At 48.6% G+C, this 18,517-nt stretch overlaps 4 protein-coding genes across 4 annotated transcripts; 2 read left to right on the top strand and 2 right to left on the bottom strand.

The window, feature by feature from the left end:
• Positions 1-632: 632 nt before the first annotated feature.
• PtA15_14A31 (uncharacterized protein) lies at positions 633-5,260 on the top strand (the record flags this gene model as incomplete). The annotated part of the gene is made up of 8 exons (XM_053163023.1): positions 633-2,123; positions 2,485-2,799; positions 2,864-3,247; positions 3,315-3,573; positions 3,634-3,747; positions 3,811-4,232; positions 4,306-5,028; positions 5,099-5,260. 8 exons carry the CDS (start codon positions 633-635, stop codon positions 5,258-5,260), a joined length of 3,870 nt encoding a protein of 1,289 aa, XP_053026706.1.
• A 974-nt stretch (positions 5,261-6,234) lies between these two features.
• PtA15_14A30 (uncharacterized protein) lies at positions 6,235-6,825 on the top strand (the record flags this gene model as incomplete). The annotated part of the gene is made up of 3 exons (XM_053163012.1): positions 6,235-6,427; positions 6,522-6,631; positions 6,730-6,825. The coding sequence occupies 3 exons, from the start codon at positions 6,235-6,237 to the stop codon at positions 6,823-6,825; spliced, it is 399 nt and encodes a 132-aa protein (XP_053026705.1).
• A 556-nt stretch (positions 6,826-7,381) lies between these two features.
• On the bottom strand, positions 7,382-9,305 carry PtA15_14A29 (uncharacterized protein; the record flags this gene model as incomplete). The annotated part of the gene is made up of 5 exons (XM_053163000.1): positions 7,382-7,594; positions 8,190-8,350; positions 8,432-8,670; positions 8,738-8,890; positions 9,010-9,305. 5 exons carry the CDS (start codon positions 9,303-9,305, stop codon positions 7,382-7,384), a joined length of 1,062 nt encoding a protein of 353 aa, XP_053026704.1.
• Positions 9,306-10,193: 888 nt separating this feature from the next.
• On the bottom strand, positions 10,194-13,528 carry PtA15_14A28 (uncharacterized protein; the record flags this gene model as incomplete). Its single annotated transcript, XM_053162989.1, has 10 exons — positions 10,194-10,371; positions 10,420-10,568; positions 10,665-10,748; positions 10,824-10,928; positions 11,019-11,161; positions 11,240-11,518; positions 11,604-11,702; positions 11,764-11,947; positions 12,023-12,492; positions 12,595-13,528. The coding sequence occupies 10 exons, from the start codon at positions 13,526-13,528 to the stop codon at positions 10,194-10,196; spliced, it is 2,625 nt and encodes an 874-aa protein (XP_053026703.1).
• Between the last annotated feature and the right edge of the window lie 4,989 nt (positions 13,529-18,517).

Genomic DNA, 18,517 nt, shown 5'->3' with positions numbered 1-18,517 from the left:
TAGGATTTGTGATTGAGTTTTGCATGCAACTGCTTTATCCAGCTCAGGGGAGACCAGTGGTATTTCTAGGTTTGGATGATAATTGATAGGAGATTGGAATGGTGAGCAAGGAGGTAGGATGCCAATCAGTGCCAGTCTAGCTGATGCTTTATTGGTATATTTACCTTGAAGCTGCAAACCAGTTGTCTCCAGCTGTCTTGGGTCCATTGGTGGCATGGCTAATGCACAAGAAGCCATCCACAGTAGGTTAACAAGGAGGGTAGCTCCACACATCTTTGGAAAGAAAACCCGTGAAGCAGGGGTTTTGTTTTTTTTTGGGGGGGAGATTTTTACTGGAAGAGCATGCTCAAGGTGGTGTCTGCTCATAGCTTGCTTCTCAGCTGGAAATATTTGTGGCCTGGTGAAACGTGAAAGCACTTTCTGTACAAGGTCCACCCCACTCGCCTGAATCGATGGACAGTTTCCACAACTTGTCTGTGGGAGTATGAGGTGATGCCTTTGGTATGTAACTCGATGATAGCGCAGTTTATCGTGTGATCCGCCGCCGCAGCTCTCCGCAGCAGCAGCAGGACTCTCCCACTTTCTTTTCCTTTTTTCCTTTTTTTGTTTCGTCTGGAAGTTACCCAAGCACCATGATGGAGCGCGCGCTGGCCAAACTGCGAGGACACGTCAACGGCAGCCTGGGCTCGACCGCGAGGCTGCTCGAGGCAGTCGAAACGACCATCAGCCCCGCCCGGACACCTGCCGCATACTACCACGCCCTCACGGCAACCCTCGCGGCGAGCACTGGCACCAGCATCGCAGACGACGCCGCCTACCTGCTCGCCATCGTCATCCCCGCACTCAGCAACGACGAACGCAGCCAGCAAGCCACCCACATCCTCGCCATCCCCACGGACAACACCCGCACCCGCCTCGCCCTCCAGCTGGCCATCTACCAGCAGCCGCCCTCCCAAGCAACCACCGCCAACCTGCGCACAAACATCCTCCCCCTCCTCACCCACCCCCAGCCGAAAACCAGGCGCGCAGCACACAGCTTCCTCACCCAGGCCATCGCCACCCATCCCCAGCCGATCACCAGCTACACCCTCCAGCAACTGGCACGCCCCCTCCAGCCAGCGATCACCATCAGCCTCCTCAAATTCACCCAGGCCATCACCACCCACTTCGACGACCACCAGGCACTCATCCAGCACCTCAGCAACATCCCCAACACCACCCCCAGCCAGCCATTCCTGGCAGCCACCATCTACGAAACATACCAGGCCATCCTCAACAACAACAAACTCAGCACACCGCTCATCATCGCCATCATCAACCAACTCACCCACCACACACCGATCAGCCACCCCGAACAGCTCAACGCTCTCCAGCTCGCATGGACCCAACTAGACCCCAAAACATCCTCTGCCGAACTAGCCAGGATCGGAAAACTAGAGCCGATCTTCCAGAACTTCGCCAGCCCCGACCAGCCCACCAGAGCGGCCACCGAAGCACTGCTCTCAGCCATCGCCAAGTACTCCATCTCCGACCAGGACATCCTCAGCCCGGATGGCTCGCTCCACCTCATCCTCAAAGCCGTCCTCGACGGGCTCCACTCCACCGAGCTCATCGCCGTCGGTGGCACAGTCGAGCTCATCAACCTACTCAAGACACTCGCCACCAGACTCGCCCGCAACCACCAGCCATCCTCATCAACACAGCCTGCCGCCCAGCTCATCAAACAACACATCCTAGCACTCGACAAACTGCGCAGGACCAGGCTCGGACTCACACCGACCATCGACCACTGTCTCGGCGCGATCAGCCAGTCCTGCGGCCCACGATTCCTGCTCGACATCCTGCCCCTCAACCTGGCCCTCGAAAACGACGACGAGCAAGAAGAAGGAAGAGCCTGGCTGCTCACCCTCATCAAGCCCTTCAACACCGACCTCAAGCACTTCATCACCCACTTCGTCCCCCTCAGCGAACGCCTCTTCGAAAAAAAGAGGAACGCCCTCAAACAAGCCACTCACCAAAACCAGAAGAACGCGCTCATCCAGTCCAAGATCTACGACACACTCATCGAGCAGATCTGGAGACTCCTGCCCGGCTACTGCGACCTGCCCTGGGACCTTGCAGAGGTGAGTTGGCACGTTCACTATATATATCACATAAAAAAAATAGACAGAAAAAATAGACAGAAAAAAAAATATAGACAGAAAAAAACAGAAAAAAAAATATAGACTGAAAAAAATATAGGCAAAAAAAAATAGACTGAAAAAAATAGACTGAAAAAAATAGACTGAAAAAAATATAGACAGAAAAAAATATAGACAAAAAAAATAGACAGAAAAAAACAGACAGAAAAAAATAGATAAGAAAAATAGACAGAAAAAATAAATAAAAGAAACAGCCAAAAACAGAGAAATATATATGTACAAAAAAATAGAATATATCAGATTCTTTCTACACAAAAAACTAATCACTTATCATTTAATACAGGCTTTCGATCGGCCCTTTGCAGAACTGTTGACCCAAGTGATCTACTCCCAGCCCAGCCTGAGACCACCGATCCTCAACTCACTCAAGCTGCTCATCGACAAGACACTCGTCCTGGCCAACCGGAACGCCACCGAGTTCGGCTTCGACCCCCACGCCCATCTCAACCATCTCAAGACCTTCGCACCCAACTTCCTCTCCGTCCTCTTCAACGTCTACAACTCCTCCTACGATCCATCCGAGCACCCCTCGGCCAACTCCAACCGGGGCTACATGGTCGACTGTATGCGGAGCCTGCTGGAGATCTTATCCGACAAGGTAGCTCTCTATCCCTTGTGTTGATCGATCCCAGCCAGTCCACTGACTTGTTTCCCACACACAGGAACTAAACGAGAGTTATCAAAAGATCAAAGCCCTACTCGACCAATCTATCAGCACCGCCAAGTCCACAGTCACCACCCAAAAGATGCTCGACCTGCTCACCATCCTCCTACCCCGACTGGTCACATCCACCGAGGAAAAGAAAGAGGGACGAGCCGAGCGACTCAAGCGACTCCAGGAGATCCACGGCCTGATCAGCCAGGACCAGTTCATCCTCTCGGCGGACGCGAACCTGCAGAAGAAGTCCTTCAAGCTGCTCGCCACCTTCCTCGACCTGCTCCACCAACACGGGTTCGTCAAGACGGCCGTTGCCGACCTCGACGGCCTCATCAACAAGCTGCTCGGCCTCGACGGGAAGGGCAAGGTCTCTGGGCCCGCCAAACGCGTCAGTTCTTCCGCTCCCTCCTCGACCATGCTCTCATACTCAATCTTTTCCTCCGTATCAAAAAAAGGATCGCGCCCTGCTTGTCTCCAGCCTCGTCTCCGTCATCCCCGTCGACAAGCTCCACCACATCCCCCGCCTCTTGACCGAGGTCGTCCTGGGCTGCAAGGAGGCGAACACCGACGTCCGTGGGCAGAGCTACGAGGTGCTCATCAAGATCGGCCACAAGATGAAGGAGCATGGCGGGAAGGTCAATTGGAAGGCCTTGGTCGACGGCCTGGAGGACCAGGAGAATGATGAGAATGCGATCATGGATGATGGCGAACAAGGTACTAATCCCTGATCTGTTTCTCGTATATTACTTTGGATGCTAATAATGATCGTTGTAGAGGCGAGCATTGAAGAATACTTCAAGATGATATCCGCCGGTCTGGCCGGTACGTCTCCTCACATGGTCTCGGCTACCATCGCGGCCCTGTCGCGAGTCTTGTTCGAATTTCATGGTGAGGGCTATCTTTTGATGAATCACGTCGGCGAAGTGACTGATCAAGAAAAAAGGGACACAGATGACTTGAGTCGGACGACAATCGACGAGCTAATCTCTACGATCGAGATCTTCCTCAACTCACCCAACCGAGAGATCGCCAAGACGGCGATCGGGTTCATGAAGGTAGCGGTAGTCAGTCTGAAGAAGGAGGTTGTCGAAGCGCAGCTGGAGAAGATCGTGCCGGGCCTGCTGAAGTGGGCGGCCGAGCACAAGAACTACTTCAAGACGAACATCCAGAACTTGCTCGAACGCCTCCTGCGTCTCTTCGGCTTCCCTACCCTCGAGAAATTCGTCAGCTCCCGCGAGGAAAACGATGGTGGTCGGAAACTGGTCAACAGCTTGGTCAAGAAACAGAAGAAGAAGAAGCTCGCTCGCCAGGCTCGTGCTGAGAATCCTGCCGACGACGATCGGAAGGCTCTCGATGATCAGGAGAGTGACGATGTCAGTGTTTTTCCCCTTGTGGTTTTTCGAGACACAGTTGAAACCAAACTTTCGTGGGATTTCGGACTTCCAGGACCGACCGGCACGCCAACCGCGACTCGGAGACGCATATGAAGAAGCGCTGTACGGCTCTGAGAGCAGCGATGAGGACGACGGCGAGCAGGCGGGCGGGCCCCGCCAAGGAAGCAACGCCAAGCACATGGACAAGAAGAACAAGAAGAACAGGGATGGTGGGGCGCTCGATAACCAGCTCTTGGATGATGATGAGGACCAGATCATGGATCTTCTTGACGGCGGCCGGATGGCCAACCGCGCCTTGGGTGAGTCCCTCTCTCTCTCTCTCTATCTCGGAGGTTTTTTGCTCTCGAGGCTTACTGAGACTGGGGGACGAAATACAGCTGGGAAGGTGGCGAAGGCGGAGAAGCGGAAAGAGGCGCTGCAGCGGATCGGGGCGGGGTACAAGAAAGACGCGGAGACGGGCAAGATGATCATCGAGTCTGATGACGACGAGGGTCCGAAGGCGGGGACGGGCGGCGGCGGCGGAACCGAAGACAGCACGAATGCGTTCCTCGAGGCCGTCCATGGCGCCGACGGGTTCAGGAGAGACGCCCGAGGCGTCGCTAAGCCTAATAAGAAACGCAAAAACCACGTCCGCGACGACGTCGATCTCGACGAACAGGTCGAGGCCGTCCAGGGCTTGCATCTTACCGACCAGGACTCGGGCGCACTTCTTCTTAATAAGAAAAAGAAAGTGAAGAGGGTCAAGGAGAAGCTCGGGGCCGAATTCAAGGCTAAAGTTGGTCCTTTCCACTCACACATATACATACATCCACACTGAAAACTGACTTGTTTTTTTTTTTGATTAGAAGGCGGGCGGAGACCGGGTGGCGCGGGATAAGAACGGCCAGGAAATCTCTCCGTTCGCCTACCTCCCCATGAGCGCGCTCAACTCGAAGAAAAAGAAACATGCGGTCGCTAAGAACATGGATATCACGGGCAAGGTCAAGGGCTCTGCGTCCCGCTCTTGATCTTTCTTTTCAAAAACAAAAAAACACCCCTCGTGGGAGGGCCTTCGGGCTTTTCTGGGGAAAGCAAAATAACCATTCTTTCAACAAAAAAAAAACTCAGAAAAACCCAAAACTAAATTGTCTGCAGGTGTTATGTCTTGGTCGTTCAATCATCACCGGTCCTAGTCTTCCCTGGGTCCCTCGTCTTCAATGTCTCCAGCCAGCTCTCCATACCCACCAACGAACCCCTCTTGTTCTGTTTCCCTCCACCGATAGCATTTCATGTTTGTTGTTCATGTGCATGTTGTCTCCGCGAACAAAGCTTTCATTGTGCACTGCCACAGACATTAGTTCTGACTTGCCCCGACAGCGTCCTGTGCACACACCATCAGCACCGAGAAGCCTGGACACCTGCGCACCGGCGCCTTCCCTCCGATCCGCATGCTTCTCGCGCCACCAACGCGCCGCCACCGGCACGTCTGGATCTCTCGGCCGCCGAAAGGGCGTGGTGTGGAGACATGTCTACGACAGATGGCAGTCGATGGCTTTGGTCTCCTGGCCATCTAAGAGGCGTCTTGGGGTTGGCTCGTTGCTCAGGTGGAGCGGAATTTAATACATATACTTGGGGCGGTGGTTTTGGCCGCCTCATGTTTTCCTTGGACGTAGTGTACAGATAGCTGGGGATTGTGTGCGCGCAACTCGATCTCCGCCTGTGTCTTGTTTTGTCTCTCTCGGGTATATATATAAACCTTCGATGTTTCCCTCTCTGTTGCTCTCCAGTACTCTTGCTCATCTCTTCATCGTATCTTCGTAGCTTATCAATTCAATAGCATCAGTTACATAGCTCTTCATTTGGATCACAAGCCCCTTTTTTAGAGCTCCCGCAGTAGCACTCCGAACACAAACTCAGGTGTTTCACACAAGCGTATTTTCGCGACCCCTCAATCTCTAGTTATCCTCCCCAAACTTCAATCCGTGTCCAGCTTGACCCCGCGATGGCATTTCTAAAACCATTCATAGTGTTCACGATTATAGCTTGCGGGCTGGAAGCTACGGAGTTGACCGTCAATGATCAGGGAACGAAGTGCACTTTCCATTGCAAAGCTCTAAATGACGTGTCTAAGACACAAGCAGCTTGCGGTAAAGTGACGGAGCGGGACGCACACCAAAATCCAATCAAATGGAATTGTGAGTGTGACTGTTATGTATCTAGGGTTTGATCACAAAAAGATGCAACGAACCCCAGAAGTTGAACCCTTTTTCGACCTGGTGCAAACGATAGTGGTACCCGCACACCCAACAGATGGCCATCTCGGCTATTACAATTGCATCGGTACCAACATGGCTTTCAGCACTTGTTGCAAACCTGGCACCGTTCCAAAAGAGGGAAAGGTGAGTAGATTCCCATGAAACACTTGTACTTGCTTGACTCGAATTCACACTCAATTTATCCAAATGTCGCCAAAAAATCACCTCCTCCGGGTATATAGAGCTTTGACGCTGGAACCGACCACTCACAATACGCGCATACATGCGAAAACACAACTCCCGATCGCATGAACTTGCCATCGACCTGCAAGTTATGACCAATCCTTAATTTTCCAAAAAGTAGATGCTGCCTGTGTGAGTTGAGGCAGCATATTGTCTGTCGAGACTGGAAACCCTCAGATGATATGAATTGTAATCTAACGACTCTGAATTTCTAAATAAACCTCGGCCGCGGGGGCAAAGCTGGACGGCCTGAACACCACTCGTAGAGTCATGCACACGCGACCCAGTCCTCCGTAGCGACCCGAACCCAACAAGTCCGTGTACTCATTTTATCGTGTAAGCCCAACTGAGTGCGGCTTGCAAAGAATGCAAAGTTAAGACTATGTATTGGCGAATTCGGGGATCGTCCATTCTTCCCGCACTCATGCGACCCTGTTGCACATGTTGGTCTCTCCGGAGACGGCGTGCTTACTATTAAACGTGCGGGAGACGGGTTGGTAGCATCTTGTATGCTGGGTGCAGTGAGCACACCGGCACGCGGAATTCTCATTAATGGGGTGGGTCTCGACGAAGAGAATGACGAATTCAGAATCGAAGGCTGGTCGGATGCCGATACCCCTCCTCTCAGCTCGATGGGTCGATTATCTGCATCTACAATCCAATCAAGTGAAGCCTGCATTCTTCTGCGCTATTCATGAAGCTATGTCGTGGGGGCAGCAGCGTATCTTCAGTGCGATCATCGTCTCTCCCGGCGTTGGGGCCCTTGCGGACACTGCGCGCGCCATTGCCGAGCTTTTTCTGGGGTCCGGCGAACGGACCGAGTAGCTGGGATCGGGAGCGCTTGTGGGCCGTGCCCAGCACTTTCTGACGCGCGAGTTCCAGGAAAAATATCGTTTTCCTTCCTCTGCTCAGCTACATGTATTGCCGTTAGATGTAGTGATATAAGCAGGGAAAGGAAAGCCGAGAAAGGATAGCAATACATAAATACAATTCCAGTAAAAATTGGCCTCCTGTGAGTCGAACAATGAGGGGGAGCGGCAAAACAAGTGGAAAAGAAGGAGTGGTGGGGCCAGCGCTGTGCACTGGAACCAGCTCGTTTTGGTTGTGAGGCTTGGGCTTGACGGCAGATTGTCAGATTGCCGGCTCGGTCGATTGACCTTTGGTTTTGCCAGCATATGGCGGGGTTTGACGGCCGAACGTGGAGCGCTTCTGGCGGCGCTTTGCAACTGCCGGGTATGAAGATATCAAGATAAATCTCTTCTCAAGGTGGTTTCGAACAAACATGATCGTGTTGAAGGGAATGATGGCCTGTGGGCTTGCACTTGTCCTCTCAACATTTCTTTAAATTGACTCAATTCTAACCATCTTCGGGGTTAAGTCAGTAAAGGCGGCGGCATCCCTAGGTAGTCAAAGCAGGTTGCTTGCGCCGTTTCTTTTATATATTCAATAATTAATTTACATCGATAGTTACAGTTTTCCGGAGTACACCGGCTGGATTGGCTGGATACTCGTCCGGTTCCTCTTCCTCGAGCACCTCATAAACAATCTGGGCTTGGGGCGAATTTGAAGCCGAACTGGAATACATCCGGTACCTCTCAGTGTTATTCGAGGTGCGCTTGTCTGTGTTGGAGGAAATTATGGTATGCTAAGACGCGGAAAGGAAATCGTTCGGTCGATAAAGTGTTCATGAAGAACGCTTACCAGATTCCAGACGTTCGATATTCCAAGTATGATGAAAGAAATGCTGGAATACTTCGAGGATGCTCCTCACATCTTCTGGATCGGTGGTAGGGGACAATCGCCATTTTTCAGTGGGTTCGATTCGATCTAGTATGTACACAGGTGGAGGATGCTTGGTCCGAGAGATGGACGCGATTTGTGATTGGGTAGAACTGATGAACCCCAGCAAACGCGTTAGATCTGACAGGGTTGGTGTGGGCCTGCAAGCAGAAGACTTCATTAAATACATATCTTTTCCGATCAATCAGAATGTTCACTAGCACTCACATGGCGATCAAGTAACTGGTGAGATCTGCAATTATCAGGGCAATCCGGGGACAGCTCGCTCCCAGGTCTTCATGGCTGGGAGCTGATGTCCCGGCGGTTGGATGACCCAAGTCGCACAAGAGAGACAGAAGTTGAGCTAAATCCGAGCAAAAGCTTTTGATCGATGATGGATTGGTTTGGGAGATTAGCAAGCGGATCTCCTGGCATGTTATCTGAAGATCAGCTAGGGAAGTCGCCAGTACTCAAGCCCAAATCACGGAGACGAGACGCACCGGAATTCGATGCGTCCCAAGAGCTTCGCCAGAGCGTCGCTTGACGAGCCTCGCATCAAGAACCCATCATTTTCTTCGATCAGCATTTTCTGGAAAACTGCTTGCGATGAGCCAATCACTGTTACAACACAGTTCGGAGTCTCATCAATGTGCCTTTCAAGCTGAGAAATAGCAAGATGGAAGACAAATGACAGTTGGACCCAAGGCGACAGGATAGCGATGTTCTGGGGTGCCTTCGAGGGGGCGCATGTCCTATCCACGAGATTCCTGAGCGGGTGACCTGGTTGGTGCTCCATGACTGAAATCGAAGAGTTGGCTGCAGGCCATACAATCTTGCAGGCTCAGCTCAGCCGTCTTGGATCCCCAGGAGGCCGATCCGAGATCCGGTATCCGACAATCTCAGCTGACCCCGTCCGCCAGATTCATGAACACTCGGCTGCGGAGTCTGTCCGTCTTGGATTTCACAATTTTCAGCGGAGAAGGGTTCTCAAAGTTGCAAAATAGCAGCATATTTATGTCATGAAAACATACAACCTTCTTTGCAGGGACTGTCAAATGCTTCCCTGCAAAAATGGTGAGTATGGCAGTATGTCACATTTGTATGTTTTCAACTTTGAGAACCCCAATTGACCAGGGATTGCACATATAGGGTGTTCAAAATTGATTTCTGAATATCATTTTACATAAAATCATAAGATTTATCAAAGTTTTGAGAGGCACTTGAAATGAAGAGAACCCTCAACTTTCACCCCATCAAAAGTTTGGACATGTAGAAAGTGGTTTGAAAATCAATTTGGAACACCACAATAGTAACTTTGCCTAGTCATGGTTTAAAGTTGACATTGGGAACATTATTCCCAAGTTTGGCATGTTCATGATAAAATTAAACATCACCATCAGGCATTTCAATGAACCTGAACAAGATTTTATGCAACTTTACCAACCTGAACCAGGTTTTTAAGAATATATCACGGGAGCTTTGTCACAAAGCTTTGTGGAGTTTTCATGTGCACAACATTGACATCTCCAAATCCAAATGATGAGCACAACACGTCAAGGAAACCTGGGAAGAATTGAGCAGGGGAGTGGGCACGAGCAAATGAGAGCTGACACTCATAGTCGAATTCCAAACACACCTTCGGAATGAAATAATAAACAGACAGGTGTGCAATGCAAGTAAATATCTAATCGTCGTCCTCATCATCCACACCGGTAACCGGGTTATTGTTATCCAGAGCGGCGGCAATGAGTTCATCGAAGCTGGTTGTAAATTGATTAGAATGATTAGCGCTGTTCAAGCCGCCCTCGACGAAATCGATGCGGACCAAGCCGGAGCCCATCCCACTAGCCAACATGCTTCCCCTGGTAATCGATTTGTTCCAGGTCAGACAATGTACACTGACTACTGACGCATAGGCCCCGATCGAACTCGCCGAATGTGCCGGCTGGTCCGCTTTCTTCTTCTCTGCCTTTGATCCCTGCTCTTGACTTCCTTTCTTGTTCCCCGCTTTGGCCTTCGTTTTCGTCTCCGTGACTGAGCTTCCATCTTGGGAGCGCGGCTTTTATAAGCACACAATTGCAAAAAATAAAATAAAATAGCTTTCTTAGTTTGGAGCAACATTTTTTTTGATGGACTCTGTCATCAGGTTACTTACCTGGGGCACTAAGTTATCGAGCATTCTGAGTTCAGCGCTTTTGCGATTAAAGTCCATTTGATAAACTTTAGGAGCCCACATAGTCTACAAAAAAGGATAGTCATCAACCAACTAATCAATTGTAGGAGATTCACATTTGAGAGCGCAGAGACAACAAACCGCGCGGCTTCGATACTTCTGTGGTCTGATTAATGAGGCGAGTCCACAGACTCCATCGGCAGCAGCATATGCAATGAATGAATGGAAGTCGGAGACGGCTATTTGCTACCAATCACCATTTAACGTGTCAGGTCAGACATTTCTTGTTTTTCTGGACAGGTCATAGAGTACATCTTGTAGGGGGGGTTAATTTACCCAAACTAATCCCAGCTGAACTAATATCTTTTTCGAGACACCCAACTCGCGCGGTTTAAGACAAATCGACTTAATGCTGTAGTCTGAATCTGCAAGATTCAGACAGCCTAGAGCAGGCGAAAAGGCCAATGAGGTTGTTTCACCTATTTAACAACACATCAGAGAGAAAGAGAAGGAGTTAGTGTGGAAGTATTGGTAAAAGAGTGTGGTATGTGATTGACCTCGCTCATGAATCAAGGATTTCGAAGCTGCTAGATCCTGCGCATCCACCATCTTTACACTTCCATCGTAACCGGTTGACGCGAGAAAAGCGGGATCCCGTTCGAGCTCAGGCTTCCCGAAACGGTCGGTAGGCGGGATCCGGGCCCACGAGATAGACTTGACTGGAGCGGAATGGACGGGTTTATAATGGGTCGGCCGAATGTAAAGCGGGCCCTCCAAGACTGTGCTTGAGGTTAATAGTCGCAGCAGTGTCTCGACGTGCCAAATCACGATGTTGCCTTAGATATCCCAGATCAAACAAGCTAATCGTAATCAGTTGACGGCCAAAAAGATGCTATGGGCGAAAAAAGAATAAGCATTCACCATTTGTGCAGCCTCCAGCAAGTACATCGTGATTGGCCCAGTCTAGCGTGAGGCAGGTTGTACTCGGTAGCATCAACTTGGCGACCGGAGCAAGATTTACTAGCAGAAGAGATACAAATCAGCTGAAAGAAAACAGAAGGCCACTCCGAGGCGCACTAACAGATTATCGCATGATTGGCTCCGTTAGACGGAGCTCCGGAAGCATCGGCTGCTTGAGCTAGCCTCATGGCATGGAAAGGATGAGGGACACTGTACAGCCCAACACTTCCGTCCAAGAAAGAGATCGCCAAAAGTCCGAGGGGGTCAATGTGATCGACAGAGGAGCTAGCGGCCGTCAAATCTGTCTGTTCTGGAACGAGTGATGTGAGCAATGTTTCAAAATGAGACACATTTTCGAGCCGCAGCATCGCGACACTGACCCCATTCAACCGGTTGGTCCCGCCACGAGGACACCAACGGACAACTGTTGCTTGGCTGGAAAAGGCCAATAGCATGACCAGCTGAGGGCAATCATTATGGTTTCCTGAAACAGTCGGGTGACCATTGGGAGGCAGAGGGATTGCAGATTTACCAGAACGGCGGCGTGGATGATGAGATGTTTTGTCCTCTGAGGGCTGCTCGTTGAAATTGGTTGGCTCGGAATGAGGGATACTCCAGATCTGAACGACGCTCTTCGCGTCTTTCTCCAGTTTTGCAATCTCTGCTGGGGGGATCAAGCCGGGGTCGGAGCTGATCGTAGCCACTGCGAGGAAGTCACAAGCCGCGCGGTCCTGTTTTCCTTGCCCAACACACGAATGTGGGATAAGCTCTGGGGCTGGTAGGAAGTCGATCGACCATACTGGTGCTGCAGCGTTGAATATAAAGCCCGCCTTCTCAGGTACCAATGTGTCTATTAATCGTCCGAAACAAAGCCATAATCATTAGCGAACCGAGGGCGAAGAACCGTGAAGTAGAAGACAGAAGTTGTGTAAAGTCACCCCACTCAAGCGACAACTAGCGAACCGTTGGATGGTGACTCTTGCCTGCTCGATCGATTCCGTTGCATCGGCCGATCGAGCCCCGGTCAACGGCCCGGCGTAAAGGCTCAGTGATCCTTCGTTGTTACCCTCGGCGGCCCATTGATTGGACAAGGTATGACTAATTACCCGGATGGGCTTCTGTTGGGTCTCTGTGGGCTGCTCCTGCTCAAGCGGGGCTGGAAATCGGACGCCGGTCGGGAGAAATTCTTGAGCCTGTCGGTCGTCTAATCGAGATCGAAGAAACCGCTGGAGATCTAGTCTAATCTGATCATACCATCCTCCCCATCGGTCGTTCTCGCGATGTTCGTCTGCATTCCATTTGGTCTTGTACCATCCCAAATCAGATAAGAGTTGCATGGCCGGGGCGTAGGGTAGATTGGCTTCTGCTGTTTGCATCCGCTTGCGTAATCCTGGGCTGGCTTCCATCGGCTCGCTCTTAACCTCCCATTGTGATCGCAGTTGATTGTGGACCAGATGGACCAGCGCTGGTGGTTCCCACAGGGGCCCGTAGGATCGCAGGTGAGCTGGGAAGCTCCGTGAGCCGTGCGATTCTATCCACAAACGTTGCTCGACGTGGCTTGTGGACGGGCGGGTTTGTTCTGGTTGGTGAGGATTCCAATGGATGGCTTTCGGAGTGCTGGGCTTTTTCTTTCCGTCCGGCTGGGGGGTGATCTGCGTGGGTTGGGGTGAGGGTGGGCTGGGCTCATGTTGTTGGTCAAACGATGGGCTCTCGTCGTAGGATTTCTTGGAGAGGGTTGACTGTCTTCTGGGCCGCTTGTTGTTGGCTGGCTTCTCCTCGCTGGTCTTCTGCTGGACAGGTCGTTTGCGCGTCGGTTTGTTGAGCGTCGCGGACTTGCTATGGTCTGGTATAGAGCTCAGTGGCGAGGGAGCCTTCTGCTTGGACATGGTCGGTCCGAGGAGCCAGCCGAAAACTTGGCACCGAGAAAAGTCAACACCCAGTCCCTCCGAGGAGGGGCGCTGCTCCCTCGGGGCCCGGGTCCCCGGGGGCGGACAGCCCTGACAGCTATGCAAGGCCTAACTTCACTGCTGGTTATTACATGTGTCTTGTTACGTCGCATGTTTCATGACGTTATTCCACCGGTATCCTAGAACGTATAGTTGTATATACATATCAGTAGTTAGATTAATAGTGCGGTATGTGAAATCAATAGCACTTTAAAAAAAAAAAAAGGCCTAACTTAACACAAGTCCCCCACTTCGGAGGGCCCTGGTACAGCCAGGGCTGGCGCGAAGCGCCCTTGCGCGAAGCGCGACCTCCGAAGGAGGGACTTGGGACTCATGTCCACTTTTTAGCCTGAGGGTTTGAGGCCTTTTGGTGGGTGTTTTGTGCCATTCAAATTTTGACCCTGTTCCCAAAGGGCCCCAGGCATGCCCTTTGGATCATGAAACTCGTCTCACTCTTCCCTATCTTTTGCTGCTACACAAGTCTCTGGAAGTCCAAGCATTCTCCTCCCATGACCCTCCAAACTTATGGTCTTTGGGGTATTCTGGGCTGTATGACATGTGTGGATTGAACTGACCTTGGAAAACAGTATGCTCATTCAATTCAATTCCACGGGATCCAAGCTCTCCGAGCTCTGGTCAATATGCCTTGGCCAATCCAGCTCATGCATCCAATCCTCATTATGAGGACATGGATATGAAGCCAAGATGGTCAGCTATATTGACCCTTCAGGGCTTCAGCAGAGGCTTGTCAGTTTTTGCTGTGTGGAGGACGAAAGGAAAAAAGGGCATAAGAAGCCACAAAAGCCCCAAACTCTTAGGCAAAAAGTATGACATAAGTCATAAGCCTCTCCTACGGAGAGTCCCTTCGGGACGTGGGGTCCCCCCCCTCTGTTTGAGAGGCTTAGTTAGGCTAGATGCAAGGCGGCCTCCAAAGGAGGGACTTGAGGAAGCAATGGAATTTGTTGGCACGAGAATTACACCTTCCTTGTTTGGCCATGTCTTTGCCAAAACTCATCCAAACAACTTTGTAGAAAATGTGATGAGTAGCCAAGAAGCTCAGCTACATTAGTGGTCTTCAAAATTGAAATCATCTAAGGCCCTGTTTGGCACCAATATAAATATAGGTGATATAATTGCCAATTAATTCAATAAAAAATACAAAATTCAACATACAGCCTCCAAATTTTTTTTGTAGGAAACCTACAGTGCTGTTCTCTTCAACTGATAACTTGGATTCAACTGATTCAGAAATCTTGAGCACCATCATACCATTATATTGCTTCATATTGGTCAAAAGTGATATAATGGTATTATGGTGCCAAAGATGGCTGAATCAGTTGAATCCAAGTTATCACTTGAAGAGAACAGCACTGTAGGCTGCCTACAAAGAAGATTTGGAGGCTTTATGTTGAATTTTGTATTTTTTATTGAATCAATTGGCGATTATATCACCTATATTTATACAGACATACTTTGTGCAGTGCGAGAAACTCTTTGCGCACTGTGGGGGTCGTTGTCTCGACGTCCCGCCCCCAGTGCGCGCTTTTGCCACGGCTCTTCGTGCACTGTGCATTTCCCCCAAAAAACGGCTTGCATTTCTTGAGATATTTTTTGATGAATCAAAAAAATGACTTTTTATGATCCCCCTAAAAAATAATCATGTCATTTAGGGGTCTCCTTGAGCCTAGAGAAAATTGACATGAAAAAATCATATTTTAACGCGGCAGGGACCTGTAATACCGCTTCCTGTGCCCCAGTAGCCCCAAAAATTTCACAGTATCATGGTACATGTGCAAATTCATGACCTGATAATTTTCAGAATTTTCACCAGCTTTCGTTTAGCCCAAATAGGTATTGCGTTTATTATTTTGCGTATATGTATAACTTTTTTGTTACACACAACAAAGGTACAAAATTTTGAGAGCACAGAAAAATATGCTTCAAATTAATTCCCTGAAATTCCTAGCAATAGTGTGTCATTATAAAATGAGATATAAGGGGTGCGCAGCAGGCTTAGTAGGAAAATTACTGCTAACTGTATAGCTTTTTTGTTACACACCCAAACAGTCCCAAAATTTCAGAAATGTTTTCCTTGTGGATATTCTCCGCGCCATAAATTTCTTGGCAATAGTGTGTCATGATAACATGAGATATAAGGGGTGCGCGGCGGGCTTAGTAGGAAAATGGCGGCTACATGTATCGATTTTTTGTTACACGCTGAAACAGTCTGAAATTTTCAGCAATGTTTCAATTTTTCATATTCTCCGCGCCATAAAGCTCTTAGCAATAGTGTGTCATTAAAACATGAGATAAGTTAGCAGTCATTTTCCAACTAAGCCCGCCGCACTACATCTCATGTTATCATGACACACTATTGCCAAGAAATTTATGGCGCGGAGAATATCCACAAGGAAAAAAATTTCTGAAATTTTGGGACTGTTTGGGTGTGTAACAAAAAAGCTATACAGTTAGCAGTAATTTTCCTACTAAGCCTGCTGCGCACCCCTTATATCTCATTTTATAATGACACACTATTGCTAGGAATTTCAGGGAATTAATTTGAAGCATATTTTTCTGTGCTCTCAAAATTTTGTACCTTTGTTGTGTGTAACAAAAAAGTTATACATATACGCAAAATAATAAACGCAATACCTATTTGGGCTAAACGAAAGCTGGTGAAAATTCTGAAAATTATCAGGTCATGAATTTGCACATGTACCATGATACTGTGAAATTTTTGGGGCTACTGGGGCACAGGAAGCGGTATTACAGGTCCCTGCCGCGTTAAAATATGATTTTTTCATGTCAATTTTCTCTAGGCTCAAGGAGACCCCTAAATGACATGATTATTTTTTAGGGGGATCATAAAAAGTCATTTTTTTTATTCATCAAAAAATATCTCAAGAAATGCAAGCCGTTTTTTTGGCGGAAAATGCAGTGCGCAAAGAGCCGTGGCAAAAGCGCGCACTGGGGGCTGGACGTTGAGACGACGACCCCCACAGTGCGCGAAGAGTTTTCTGCAGTGCGCGAAGTAAGTCCGTATTTATATTGGTGCCAAACAGGGCCTATGTTTATAATTAAAACCACAGTTTTGCCAAAATAGAATTCAAAGGTTTCCCCTATGTATACAAACAATCATAAAAAGATACAAGCTGACATAATAATAAAAAACCATGGAAAAACTGAGGGGAGTAGGTGGTAGGTGACGTGAAGCTAACTCCAGCCTTAACTCCAACCATACACTAAAAGTGGTAGAACCCCCTGATGATGGCAAAGGGGCCATTGTTATTCAAGGGGAGTAATGTTGGAGTACCGCTGGAATTTCAGCATATTTTATTGAATGTCACCTGACACCTATTCACATCATTTTTTTCATGGTGAAATAAGCAAAAATAATAATAATTGACTAAGAATATATATGCACAAAGAAAGCAATGGATTTAACTGTCACATGGTACCTGGTACAGGCAGGCAGGTGGGCACTTGGTGAAGGAAATGAAGTATTGGAGAGACTAACAGCAATGAAAGGCTGAGTTTGAAGTATCTTCTGAATTTGGAGAGGTGCTTTTGATAAGCAGGCTTTAAGCCAGAAACACTAGAAGGGGAACGGAGTAACAAATGCACAAGAAGGCAACCAAAGGTGCTGGAAACTTGAATCTTATTTTGATGAGGAAGGAAGATATCATACATGAGTGGCCGTTGTAAAGCTCAAAAGTGTTCCTGAGAACCTTTTGCTGAGTGCGGAAACCTCTGCCTTTCCTGGTTCACTAGAAACTAGAACAAGCCCACCAATCTCAGATTGGCAGGTTTGATGTAGTGATAGTGGAGTGTTATCAAAAGATAACTGTTGTTATAAAGTGGGTGTGATGAAGTTGCTAAAATGTGTTATGAGTGAGGAGTCTGGACTTCAACCAGGTGATAGTTGGTCAAAGAGGACCCCTCAGAGGTTTGTGTTATGTAATGTGAGTGTTGTGTAGAGTTGTTATTTCGTGTGTAATTGTTTTGTAATGTGTGTAAAACCAAAATATAGGGTGACTGATATATTGTGGAGTGAGCAGTTGTGTACTTTGTTATAGGGGAAACTGAGTGCAGGTAGTCTGCTGGGGGAAAGTTACACCAGGGGAGGTGAGCCTCCTTTTATAGACAACAGTGAGTGATTTTAGCTTCAGAGGAGCTCCACACAAGAGATTTTAGCTAGGTACATGAGGGTTTTTGGCTAGTACATATACTGAATGGGTGAATGTGATTGGTCAGGACTGTACATGTGATTATTGGTTATGATCTGCAGGCTGAATCAGGGGGTGTGATTGGTCAGGACAGGATGTTAGTGTAGTCATGCTGGAACCAGGTCACCTGCTGTCGTTATGCAACAAAAATCCACTAGCGCATGCAGCTAGCACCTGCATGAGTGCCTGCATGTGTACACTGTATATATGTAAGCAATGATGTAGCTATGTGTAAATATGTATGTAGCTATGTATGTAACTGTGTGTGTAACTAAGTGTTGTAAATGTGGATTGTGTAACTGTTTGAGGTTGTAAGGGGTATTGTGAGTGTGTAAGAGTATGTAACTTCTGAGTGAGTGCCCTTATGAGTGTTCTGTAAGGCAAGACTAGGGGTGAATTTGTCCCTGGAAACTGAATCTTGAGGAATATTAAGTGATTGATAAGAGGAAAAGGGAGATTAAGAGTAAAACTAATAGAAATAAGAAAGAAAAGCAGAAAATTTTGATTTTGGTATATGGGATACCATAAAGCATACCACACCGTACATATAGGGAAGTGCACACAGGTGCGTATTTCATATCATGAAGCAGGAAGAAGACATAATGAAAATCAGGAACCAGTGGTTTGTATTGAGTCCTGCACAGGTTTGAATGATAGTGTGGCCGCTAGATGACCAACCCTGTGCAGGACTCAATGCTAGATG

The sequence above is a fragment of the Puccinia triticina genome, chromosome 14A (assembly GCF_026914185.1).
Source record: "Puccinia triticina chromosome 14A, complete sequence".
NCBI lineage: Eukaryota > Fungi > Basidiomycota > Pucciniomycetes > Pucciniales > Pucciniaceae > Puccinia > Puccinia triticina.
Note: the sequence above shows the minus strand (reverse complement) of the source record. Positions and strands in the feature narration are given on the sequence as shown.